We start from the raw sequence: 13,526 nt of genomic DNA, 5'->3' as shown, positions 1-13,526 counted from the left end.
TCCGATCAAAACACTCAAAACTCAAAAATTGAAAAACTAGATCCCAAAATACTATAACTAGCCAAAGGGAGACCCCTTGGCTAGTAGCAACTTAACTCTTGTATTTTACTTCATCATCATCTTAGGATTACTATCCCTTACTAAGACCCTAAAACCTAAAAATTTTGATATGTAATCTAGTAATAACAAAAATCCTGCAATGCTCCCATCCATAGGATATCAAAAGTTTACGTTGAAAATTATCGCAATAATAAAGTAAGCAACGAATAATGTACTTCAATAACCTTGATTATCAATGATTAGTGTAATTCAATACAATAAAACAAATAACCTTGATTATTAAGCATTAAAGACCCATTAATTCCATAATCCTTCTCAAAATAGACAAAATCAACCATATTAATTCATTATTAATGTCCCCATTTCTAAAATATTACAAATTCCTTTATTGTACTTATTCCAAAAAAGTAATTTTTATACATATTTATTTATGGTAAACCTTATTATAATCAAATCAATCTATATTGAATTGAAATTACTTAAAATAATCCAATTTAGCTATTATGACATAATTATTCCTATTTTAATTTCCAAAAAGTTGTAAAACTTCCAAAAATTGTATCCTTTAAGTTACCATAAAAATATTTATAATGATACCTTCCTATACCACATAGATTACAAACCAAATTCCATAAAATTTTACTTCCCAAATATATCTGAACACAATAAATTCGCAATTGACAGGATACCTCCTTTTATTACAATATCTTCGTATTTATTATTCTTTAAATTACTTGATTAATTTTAAATAAAAATATTAGAATACGAATATTAAATTCCACCCCTTTCCCTTTTTGCTAATAATTCCTAAAAATATGAACTAACCATAGCTAAAAGCTATTATCGTTTAAACTTAATCCTCCTTAAACCTTATTTCACTTGAAAATATTTTTAAAATATCATTTTAAAATTTTCTTTACATCATACCTTAACTTAAATAACCCTTATATTCCAACTAGTAAAATTTGTCTAGTGCATAACTTGTTTATTTTGTAATTTTATTGTGCCAACATTTTATTATATTTTCAATACAAGAAGCCGTGAAAATTTTAAACAAACTACCCTAAATAATTAGGGGCCAGCCATGTAATAGGCGCTATAGCCTTGTAAGGCGCCAAAGCCATAAAAATGGTGCAAAAATAGAACAAACCAATAACAAAAATATTACAATATATCCCATTATAACAATTCAACTCTACAGAAACAAGAAATTTTCGGACAACAAATTCTTTGAAGAAAACTTCATAGTTTCATCCGGTAAGACTATGAACAACTATGTTAGCATCGTTTAATAAAAAATTAAAAAAATATTGTTTAAAGATATAAGAAATTTATGAAATTTTTTTTATAATAACTTTAAAAAAAGAAAAGTATAGGTAATGAATTTCGAATAGCTTGAACTGCTAGCAAACAATCTAACTTTAACTGCAGTTTTTAAAGAATATCCTTAACTAATAGAGTATTACCGACACCTAATAGCAATACTCAAAAAAACTTCACATACAATCAAAATATATGGTACAACGTATTAAGTTATTATACTAAATTATGTTATATATCATATTTCTTTTATAATGTGATGTTAGTGTTAATTTATATTATATGATCATATTATAATTTATACTAAAATTAGGTAACATAACTGTCCTTCGTGCAGTGGTTTTAAATATATCTTTTGAGGTATTTTAGATATTTTATTTTTTTTAAATTATTTATAATTATATTTTTTTTTGAATTATTATTTATGAATAAAATATTTTAAAATTTTAAAATGATAAAATAAAAGTCAAAACTTGAAATTTTAAAATATTTATATTACTGAGAAAGAATATTTAAAATTAGGTACAAATTGTTAGATATTTTCAATTAATACTTATTATAAAATTCAAATTATATATCATAAATATTTTAAATAATATCTATTAAATCGAGTTAATAATTCAAATACTTTATTATTTTCATATGTAAATTTATAACAAAACTGTAACGTCCCTTCTTCAATGCTTTCCTCGACGGGTCCTTACACCCACGGAATGAATGACTCTTATACACGAGTATGTCACTCTGGCTGTTTCATGGACTGACAACTGACCCTACAGACCAACACGAGTGTTTCCAGCATGCTGTGTCTTCACTCGCACGCTTCCTGGGAAAACTTCCCAGGAGGTCACCCATCCTAAAATTGCTCCAGGTCAAGCACGCTTAATTGTGGAGTTCTTTCGTGATGGGCTACCGAAAAACAAGATCCACCTTGTTGATATAAGTAGTACCAATCAATCTATTTAAGCTCTCTTCAACTATGTAGTCTCATACCTACACTGCCTCAGAATCATCACACTTCACCTTCCCCCAAGCGATGTGGGATTGCACAGCTGACCGGTACTTCCTCTTACGAATTACGGGACTACTGACTGTCACAATCACCCCCCTTACGGGGTTCGACGTCCTCGTCGACCACACTTCTGGCTGGGTCTAAGCTCTGATACCATTTGTAACGTTCCCGCTTCAAGCCTCCATTTGGTCCTTACACCCACGGAATGAATGGCTCTTATACACGAGTACGTCGCTCTGGCTGCTTCATGGACTAACGACTGACCCTACAAACCAACATGAGTGTTTCTAGCATGCTTTGTCCTCACTCGCACGCTTCTTGGGAAAACTTCCCAAGATGTCACCCATCCTAAAATTGCTCCAGGTCAAGCACGCTTAACTGTGGACTTCTTTCGTGATGGACTACCGAAAAACAAGATGCACCTTGTTGATATAGGTAGTACCAATCAATCCATTTAAGCTCTCTTCAACTATGTATATAGTCCCATACCTCCATAGCCTAAAAATCATCACACTTGACCTTCCCCAGGCGATGTGGGATTGCACAGCTTACCCAGTATTTCCCCTTACGGATCACGGGACTACTGACTGTCACAATAACAAACTCATCAAACAAATCAAAATAAACTATTTATTTAGTTGATTGATTCAATAAACATAAAGAAAAGTCTAATTTTCTATATTCGTGTAAATATTTAAAATTAAAATCTTTATAACTAACAAAAATAGAAAAAATCATGATTTTGCATAGGTTTATTAAAAACGTGTTAAACACTATAACCCATAAAATTTTATCTAAAGTGATAACTTACTACATATTTGATGCAGAAATTATATTTTAGTTACGTAAATTGAAAAAAAAAAGTTTTAAGTTGTTCTCATCACCGTATTTCATTTGTAATTGTTATTATATTCAAAATTATTTTAATTACCATACCGCTACTGCATTCAAATTTATTATTATCATCGTATCTCTTTTATACTCTTTCAAACTTGTTGTCATTGTATCTCGCTTGTAATAGACAATGCATTCAAAACAGTGATAATTATATACATATTAGAGATACCAAAATTAATTTAGGGAGGAATGTGATTTATATTAACTTGTTATTACTATTATATAAATATATATAAGTAATTATATAGCATTTTGTATTTGAATAGTGGTGTACGCTTACAGTATTTATATTAGGTTGTAATTTATTTATTAGAAAATAAATAGTTGTAGAATTTTTTTCCAAAATTATATTTGAGTGTTTTCTTAATAAAGAATTAAGAAAAATAATAATAATAAAGCTTTTTTTTTTTGAACAAATAATAAGATAAAATTTGTTGTATAATTGATAGAGATTTTAGTTTTATCAAAAAATTTAAAAACAAAAAGAGAATAATAAAATAAAATTTGTTGTACAATTGATAGAGATTTTAATCTTATTAAGAAATTATAAAAGAGATAATTAAAAAGAGAACAAATAATGCTAATTAAAGATATTTTAAAACTCATATCTCTTTTTATATATATAGATAATAAAATACTATATATAATAATATTTTAATAACACATATAAATTCATATATTTTAATATAATATTATATAATAGAATAAGATCAAATACAATGTAATGAGCATTAACTTTAGAGCAATTATTAGTGCAGACAACATTAATGTTGTTTGCTTGGGCCATATTGTTGTTATTATCAATTTATTTATAATTACAATAGCTAATAAGAACACAGAAATAAAATAAAATAAGATAGTTATGGTGTCGGTAGAGGACAACATTTTATTAAGGCTGTTCACATATTGGTTTGGTCTGAATTTTTATATTTTTTTTTTGAACCAAATAGTATAACGATTTTTTGAATATTGGAAACCAAACCAGACATAAATCTCTCAAACCAAACCAAATTAGACTATTAAAAACGGTTTGGTTTTGTTCGAAATACAATTTAAGTGGAATTTATAATTATTCATTTTTTTTAAGTAATCGTACTATTTTTATTAAGTTTTTAATTTTATTTTTCAAAATATATATTATACATGATAAGTAATAAATCTATAACATATCAATAATAATATAAAAACATTCTTAAAAGTCAAATATAACATAAAAATCTAAAATTCATGCAATAAAAATCTCGACTCACAAAAAAATTCAAAATTATACATATAGTCATATTATTTATTATATACGGTCTGGTCCGGTTTAAGATTTAACTATTTATTACGATTCGTAACCGAACCATTTAGCGGTAAACGGTTCGGATTAACCAGACCACCAGAAACGGCTTCCCCAGTTACGATCTACAATGGTTCAGATTGTCGCGATTCGAATTTAAACTACGGTTTTCCAGTTTCGATGAACAACCCTAATAATTAAGTCTGTTAAGTGTCAGCTCAAAAATATATAGTGATATTTCTTTAGTTTATTCAATACATAATTTAAAAATATGTCACCACAAATATCCCTATTTATGTAATAAATAAAGGATATTTCTTCAAATAGAGGACAAAATATTGCAACAACTAGAAGACAAAATCAATGGTCAAGCTATCCCTAGCTATTCATTTTAGGTTAATTAGTAATTTTTTTTCCTGAACTTTGACAACTAAACACTTTAAATTATCGTTTCATTTGTACTTCACCCTCTAAGATCAAATTTTAGTAGTAAAATTTTCTAAATTATTGCACTGTTAGCAAATTTAAGGTGTCATTCGTTTAACTTCTAACATGAACTACTTATGTGTATACTTTTATATACGTAGCACGTTTATATTGGTAAACTTAATACTATTATTTCAAAATTATAATTTTTTATAATTTTTAATTAATAATATTAAGCGTCCCAATTTAAATATGTCAAGTATAAGAGTACATAAATAGCTCATGTCGGCATGTGAAAAATAGATTATACTTTAAATTTATTAACAGTACAGTAGAACCTCTATTCAAGAATAGACTTGGGACTAACCAAATTATATTCTAATTGAGAGGTTATAACTAAATAGAGTTATACTAGAAAAAAAAAATTAAAATACTAAAAAATATCAATGTAATAATAATAACAATAAATAATTATTAATACTACATTATAATAGAATTATTTTAGAGTAAATATAATGGTAATACATATGTTACAATTTGGAATAAAATTATTAATTTTATGTAAATAAATTTACAAAACATATGTATATATTTGATTAAGATGTAATTATTCTTATATAGAGGTATACTTTGTTAATACGGGACTTAGAAAATGTATAACTAATTACAATTTAGAGGTTATTCTTATTTATAACTGGCCCAAATTGGGACTTGATTTTCTTATAACAAATTAGAGGTTATTCTTGAATAGAGTATTCTTAAATAGAGGTTCTACTGTATAATAATTTGGAGAGTTTTACGTAAGTGCAAGTGAAACGATAATTGAAATAGTGTAGCTGCAAAAATGAAGAGATGAAATGAAGGGTCAAGATTAGGAGAGAAACAAGTTCCTCTTCCTCATTAGTACACTGCGGATTGTATATATAATAAGTTGTTTGCATATACTACTCACTACTCAACTCAACCATGGCCATGGCCTCACTGAAAATACTCGAGGAAACTCATGTGGCTCCATATAGTGTCACCACCACCACCACCACCACCAACTCCACTCTCCCATTAACCAGCTTCGACACCTACTGGTTCAAATTCCCACCAGCCCAATGTCTATATCTCTATTCTCTTCCCAAAGAAACTACATTTTTCTTGAACTCTCTTCTTCCAAAACTCAAACACTCACTCTCTCTCACACTCCAACACTTTCTACCTCTAGCCGGAAAACTAACATGGCCTCAACATTCCCCCAAACCAATCGCTCTTTACACACCAGGCGACGTCGTTTCACTCTCAATCGCCGAATCCAATGCTGACTTTGACACCCTTTCCTCAAACCAACCCTTCCAAGCCTCAAAGGTTCGACCTTTGCTTTCTCCATTACATGTTTCGGAAACAGGGGTTTCGATAATGGCTCTCAAAATCACTGTTTTTCCTAATAAGGGATTTTGTATTGGCCTCACTACCCATCATGGTCTTGTAGATGGGAAATCCGCCGCTATGTTTATGAAATCGTGGGCTTACTTATCATCTCAAGAAAATCCCCAATTGCCGCCATTGTTGCCGGAGGAGCTTACACCCTTTTATGATCGGACTGTTATAAAAGACCCATCTGGGTTTGAAATGAAGGTCTTGAATTATATAATAGGGGACAATCCTGGATCAACTTCCTCAGATTGTAGAAACAACCCAAAACTGTTTGAATTTGAATCATTTCAAAGCTCTGATCTTGATGAATTATACAGAGCCATTTTCGAACTAAGCCGGTCAGATATAGATAAACTCCGTCGAAAGGTGTCAAATTCAAACCCAAATGAGCTTCATTTATCTTCTTTTGTTCTTACTTACGCTTACATTTTCGATTGTTTTCTCAAAGCAACAACTGAAGATAAAACTAAAAGTACAGTCTTTATATTATTCACCGCCGATTACCGGAATCGTTTGACGCCTCCGGTGCCGGGAAATTACTTGGGCAATTGTGTGGTAGCCAAGAGCAATTTCGAGGACATGAGGGAGCACGTGATCGGCAAGGAGAAGGAGGGGGTGGACTCATTCACTGCTATTGTGATGATAGTAAGTGATTTAGTGAAAAGTGTGGGAAAAGAAAAGGATTTATATTACGAAATAGAGAAAGACATAGTGACTTTTCCGGCAACTGAGTCTGATAATTCTTGCCACGTTGGAGTAGCTGGGTCGCCAAGTTTGGGCTTTTACAATACAGATTTTGGATGGGGTCGTCCTAAAAAATTTGTTGTGGTTTCTATAGAGAATGGTGCCATTTCAATGGCGGAATGTGGAGATGGAAGTGGTGGCATTGAGGTTGGTTTAGTTTTGAAGAAGCATCAAATGGATCATTTTGCTTCCCTCTTCCACAATGGTCTTTCTCATAATAATAATAATAATATTGTTTGATTTTGTTTACTGCAATCTAAACATTATTATTTTGATGGAGTACACATCTATTAATGGATCATTTAGAATTCAATAAAAATATTTCATAAAATAGAAAAAAAAAAAGGAAATTTTCATGGGCCACCTTATTTTGACAATTATTTTCAAAAATGATGTTATTTTTGTTATGTTAAGTTTCTGTTTATGTAGTTGACGTTTTTATGGTAATTTTCTATTTTTAACGATTTGTATATTGGGCTTGTAATCCCAGTTTTTTCGGCCCAATTTTTTAAAACACACACTCTTTGTACGTGTCACGTCATTTTGTTTTCGTTTTAAAAAAAACGTTATTTTTGTAAAAAGTTACTTAATTTAGTATATTCTTAACAAAATCCCAAAAAAAAAGTGTTACAAACAAAAAAAAAAAAAATGAGACACGTGATATGTTGGCATCAGGGTGGCCTGACAATATATTTTATGTATATATATTTTATTAAAAAAATATATTACATCATATATATAAAAGTGTAATTTTTAATAAAATTCAAATATACTAAGTAAAATAAATATATTTTAAACTAATAAATCATTACATATACTTATAAAATTCAATATATTACTGAAATATTATGTGTCTTTCATTTTTAAATTTAAAAGTAATAATTAAATTTGCATAGTCAAGTTTTGCAATCATATCCTTTTGAATATACATGATTGAACGGAGAAAAGGTTGATCAAGGTCAGTTTGAAAAAACTCTATTCTGTATGCGCAACAGTGACATGAATAGTTAGCAAAATCCTATGAGTAATTCAAGCATTTGGATAACTACCATCTACTTCTTTTATGTAACTCAATACATCTATAACTTTTAATTTCTTTTGGTAAATTTTAACGCAACATATATAACTCTTGGTATAGTCATCACTGTCAAGATTTGAAATCACACCATACTTCATTAAGTTTGTAAGACTGATATGTGCAGACTTTAATTTCTCATTACTAAATAAAAGTCTGAAATTTGCCTCAAAATTTTGAAATTGCTCAAACCTAAATTAACAATAATTATCTTTATTAGTTAATATGGTAGGAATAGTAAAAGATAATTTTAAATAAATACCAAGAAAGTATGCATACCTATTTTTAAATGATGAAATAGCTTAATCAATTATATGGAGGAAATAGTCAATTTTAAAGGACTCTTTTGCTGATTGTGTCACCTCCTCATTGACACTTTCATTTTCTATAAATTCTTTGTTTTTCCATAAATAGTAGTTCAACTTGCATCATACTTGCAATCTCAATAGCTTTAGTTATAGTCTCCTCAAAACTAATTTTTCTATACTTTTGGGGCCCGTTTGGTACGTGAGATTGGACTGGATTAGGCAAGATAATTTGTCCAATCCAGTGTTTGGACATGTTGAAAGTCTGGATAACTAATCCAGCTAATCTCATATGTATGAGATTATTTATCCCATCTAACAGGGAGGGGATAAATAATCCCATGCAGGTGAGATTTTCTTTTTATTGTTTTTTTTTTTAATTTTGATTTTACTACTATATTTTTAATTTAATAAGAATTTAAATGAAAGAATTCACACATTTATTTATAATTTTTTTTATCAAAAACTTATTCATTAAAATTAGTAAAAATGTATAATTTTGAATTATACATAAGCTTTCAAAATTTAAAATATTATTAATTAAACAATAGTTACTTAAATTAATTTTAAGAGAAACAATATGACAATAAAATTATATATTATTTTTAAATTATTAGAAAATTAATATTTATATTAAATTAGTGTTTAACATAAAGAATTTTATATTATTCAAGTATTTTTATTTTACTATTTTAATTATTTGTTAAATAAAAAACATGATAAACTATTTTATTATATATACTTGATTGTATAGGATATATTATTTTATTTTATTTTATAATTTAATTATTTTTATTATTTATTTTTTGTTTTTTGTTGTAAATTTTTCATTTTTATTTATTTATTATTATATATATTTATTTTAATTTGTTATTATATATTTTTATTTTAATTTAAGTTTTTTTTTCTAAAAAGAAATAAATAAAATAGTCCAATCTATTCTTAAACCAAACAAATGATTACTTTCAGCATTATCTAATCTTGTCCAGTCCAGTCAAATCATTTCCAGTCCAATCTAGTCCAATCCTGCGTACAAAACGGGCCCTTAAAGAAATGAAAGAAGAATCTTTAACTCTTTGATAGCAGCATCAATTCACATATTTTCACTTTGCAGGATCTTGCTAGCATTATTAACAGTAAATAACAAATCATACCAAATAACCATGCTCACCAAGAACTCGAAATTCTAAATATTATATATTTCTAAAGTCACAGCATCACTTTTTGTGGAGCTTGAAATCTTATTGCTTTAACACTGTCAACACGACTTTTCCAACGTGTTTCTAATACTGGCTTAACAATGAGACCCGATACATGATCTCTAAAAACTTTCCATCTTTTTTGTAGAAGCTGAAAACAATGAGCAGATTCGTTGTACCACACTAAAAAAAGACACAACTTTGGGACAACAATGAGCCATATCAAAAAGTAAAAGATTAAGAGAAAGAGAAGCAGAAGGAGTCTAAACTGCTCTAGGATTCATTTCAAGTAGTCTAGTTTGTACACCTTTATTTTTTCCTTTCATATTAGACCCATTGTCATATCCTTGTCCTCTTATATTATCAACATCAAGTCCAAGAATATTTAATGCATCTAAAAGTTCATTAAGAAAACCAAGCCCTGATGTGTCATGAACCTTTATAAATTCTAAAAAATACTCGTCAACAAATATTTGAGTTTCTGAAATACTCATACATCTTACAACAAGAGACATATGTTCATCATTACTTGCATTTGGAGTACAACCTAGTATGACGGAAAAATATTTTGCTTCTTTAATTCTACTAATTATCAAGCCTTTCACCTCATTTGCCAATAACTGTATCATTTAATTTTTATTCTTGTTCTCAAATAATGATAATGAATCTCACCTCTCAAAATGCGATGAACATATTCTTGCATAGTTAGATTAAATTCAGCAAGTAATTCTATAATTTGTTAGAAATTTTCATTGTTATTCTCATATAATTTTTCACCATCTCCCTCGAAATGCTAAATTATTTTGTCCAAGTCTTTTCACAATAGCAATTATTCTCTCTAATACATATTTCTATCTTGATAGACTTGTTCTTCTAGACTTGCATCAATTGTTAACTTCATTTTCAATCACTTTTCTAATTCCACCCAACTAGCAATTGACTCACTGTGTTGTTTACTTCGTTCATGACTTTTTCGTCTATTAAAAATATTATGTCAATCATTCAAACCTCCCTCAGCTAAAAAGTTCACAAGATGATTCTTTGTTGCAAATAATTTACAACAAAAATAAAATACTTTATTTAAAGAATTGAATATACTAACCACTTTCTATCTTGTTTCTCTCCATTTAGTAATTCTCTAATATAATGCACATTAGAAAAATACCTACCAAAATCATCCCTAGTACATCTTTAAGGACTCTTTTTGAACCTATTTCAACTATAAAGTCACTCATATTAATATGGCAATCCTATCCCTATTTCCTAGATCATTAATATCAAAAGGAAAATTGAATATATTACTTGAAGTTTTTTCATTCTCATTCATTGTTTGATTTCCTTCTTCATTTTTATTCCTCACTTGAAGTTTTTTCATTCTCATTACTTGTAATATCATATTGATTCTCAATCTCAATATCATTCACACAATTCTTTATATTAAGTGTATTAAATTATTTGCAACAAATGAATAAAGCTTTACTAGCTAAGTGGGGTTGGGCCATGCTGATCGAGGACCAGTCTTTGTGTTGTCAAGTTCTGAGGGCAAAGTACCTTCGAGGGAAAAAATTCTTTGAGAGCTCTTGTAAGGACTCAGACTCGTGGTTCTGGAAAAATGTTGTTCGTACCAAGGATATTCTCAAGAAAGGGGCTTGCAAACTTATTTCAAATGGGAAGGACACTAAGATTTGGGAGGACCCCTGGGTCATCCATGGTAGAGACTTCACCCCGAAACCCATTACTTGGCCTCCGGATAACCTTAGGCTCGTGGCGGACTTACTCCTTCCTAATGGGGACTGGGACCTCCAGAAACTTGTCAGGCTTTTTGACCAGGAAACTATAAGCAACATCATCAAAGGTGGCAAGCCTAGTGGTCAGGAGGGTGATAGGTGGATCTGGACTAAAGAAACGAATGGTGGATTTTCTACCAAATCTGCTTGCCTTATTCAAGCTTTGGAACGGGCTCCCCCGTGTTATGTTGCCCCGCATCTTTGGAACAAACTTTGGAGTTCTAAAACTCTTGAGAGGCATAAAATTCTTTGGTGGAGTGTCCTCTCTAATGCTCTGCCCACTCGTGTCTCTCTTGCTAGAAGAATGCATATTGATGAGGTCTTGTGCCCTATGTGTGGAAGGGAAGATGAGACGGTAGAACATTTGTTTCTCTACTGTGATTTTGCTTCTCACCTGTGGCGCTCCTCCCCTTGGGGACTCATGCCTGTTGTGGATTCGGGTGCTCGTATGTGGGATTGGGTACAGTTCATTTGGAACTTAAAGTCGCAAGGGGTGGATATTGACAAAGTTTTCCTGTATGCTTCGATAGTAGTTGATACGATTTGGAAAGCGCGCTTGGCAATGAGGTTCATATGAATGGGTTGGGTAGTATTTCTAAATATATTGACTCTATCTCTTGCTGTTACGCAGATTATGCCTCTAGTTTAATTACTCATTTGAAGGTAGTTGGGTCTCCTGTTTGGGTTCCTCCTCCTGAAGACTGGATCAAGATCAACTGTGATGTTAGAGTTGGTTCTGACTCCATGTGTGCGGTGGCCATTGCCAGGGATCATAGGGAGACCATTTTGTGGGTGGCTACTTCAGCACTTTGTTTTTCGGACCCCCTTGTTGGGGAAGCTGCAGCTGTCTTGTTGGCCGTGGAAACGGCGGTTTCTCAACAACACCGCTTTGTATTGGTAGAGAGCGATTCAATGACGGTAATCAAGACCTTGACGGGGACTCATACCTGTTGGGAATTTGATAACTATACTCAACAATGTAAAAAGCTTTCTACTTTGATGTTAAGTTGTAACTTTTCTTTTATTCCTAGAACTTGTAACTATTTGGCTCATAATGTGGCCAGGTGGGCTTTTGCTAACTCTATTTACGGAAGGGTGGATGTTCATTCCATTCCTGTCTTTATCCTTTGTAATGACCGAGAGGTCTAACTCCTTATTTTATAAAACGCCATTTTCAAAAAAAAAAAGAGAACCAATCTGATTTTTTGCTATGGCTTCCTTTTTCAATTTCTCTTTTCTTTTTTGGGCTCCTGATTTATATTTGTAATTTTTAATAAGTCCTTATAAAAATCATAATAAACAAAATCGATAAATAATTTATATGTCACTAATTTTTTCTTTTAAATTTTACAATAATAACAAACACGGCAATGCAAAATAAACTAAGATGGAAATTTATTTAAGGGTTAATTTCACAAATGCACAAAAACAATAAAAAAAATAACAAAAATACGGTTTCACGGAATTTTAAACATTTTTACGATTTTTTTGATTTTATTTACATTAAATACGGTCTTTTTATGTTAAAATACTGTTCATTTGTTGTTAATTTTTTGTTATATGTATGTTATCTTTTGTTATTTTTTTATTGTTATTTTGATGTTATTTTCATGTTACTTTTATGTAGTTTTCTTGTTGATTTTATGTTGTTTTCGTGTTTTTTTGGAAAACCGTAAAAATGTAAAAAAATATTTTTTGAACGTAAAAATGTAAATATTTTACAAAAAATATGCTTATGTAATTATTCCTTTATTTAATGTATAGATAAATATTAATACAAATAATATATTAAAATTAATAATATATAATATACCAAACACAAAACTGTAAAGAGAAATTTCTATTTAATTTGCTTTTTTTTAGGGTAAATACTATTTTGGACCCTGTGTTTTGCAAAAGTTATAGATTGAACCCTGTGTTTTGTTAAATGACAAAATGGACCCTGTATTTTCTAAAATAGTAAAAATAGGACCCTGAGCTTAATTTTTGATGACATT

At 29.8% G+C, this 13,526-nt stretch overlaps 1 protein-coding gene across 1 annotated transcript; it reads left to right on the top strand.

Moving 5' to 3' along the window:
* The first annotated feature begins 5,852 nt into the window (after positions 1–5,852).
* LOC133033371 (phenolic glucoside malonyltransferase 1-like) lies at positions 5,853–7,513 on the top strand. Its single transcript, XM_061108090.1, has one exon. It carries the CDS (start codon positions 5,964–5,966, stop codon positions 7,401–7,403), a length of 1,440 nt encoding a protein of 479 aa, XP_060964073.1. The 5' UTR covers positions 5,853–5,963; the 3' UTR covers positions 7,404–7,513.
* Positions 7,514–13,526: the final 6,013 nt, after the last annotated feature.

This window comes from Cannabis sativa, unplaced genomic scaffold, assembly GCF_029168945.1.
Source record: "Cannabis sativa cultivar Pink pepper isolate KNU-18-1 unplaced genomic scaffold, ASM2916894v1 Contig5, whole genome shotgun sequence".
In the NCBI taxonomy this organism is placed as follows: domain Eukaryota; kingdom Viridiplantae; phylum Streptophyta; class Magnoliopsida; order Rosales; family Cannabaceae; genus Cannabis; species Cannabis sativa.
Note: the sequence above shows the minus strand (reverse complement) of the source record. Positions and strands in the feature narration are given on the sequence as shown.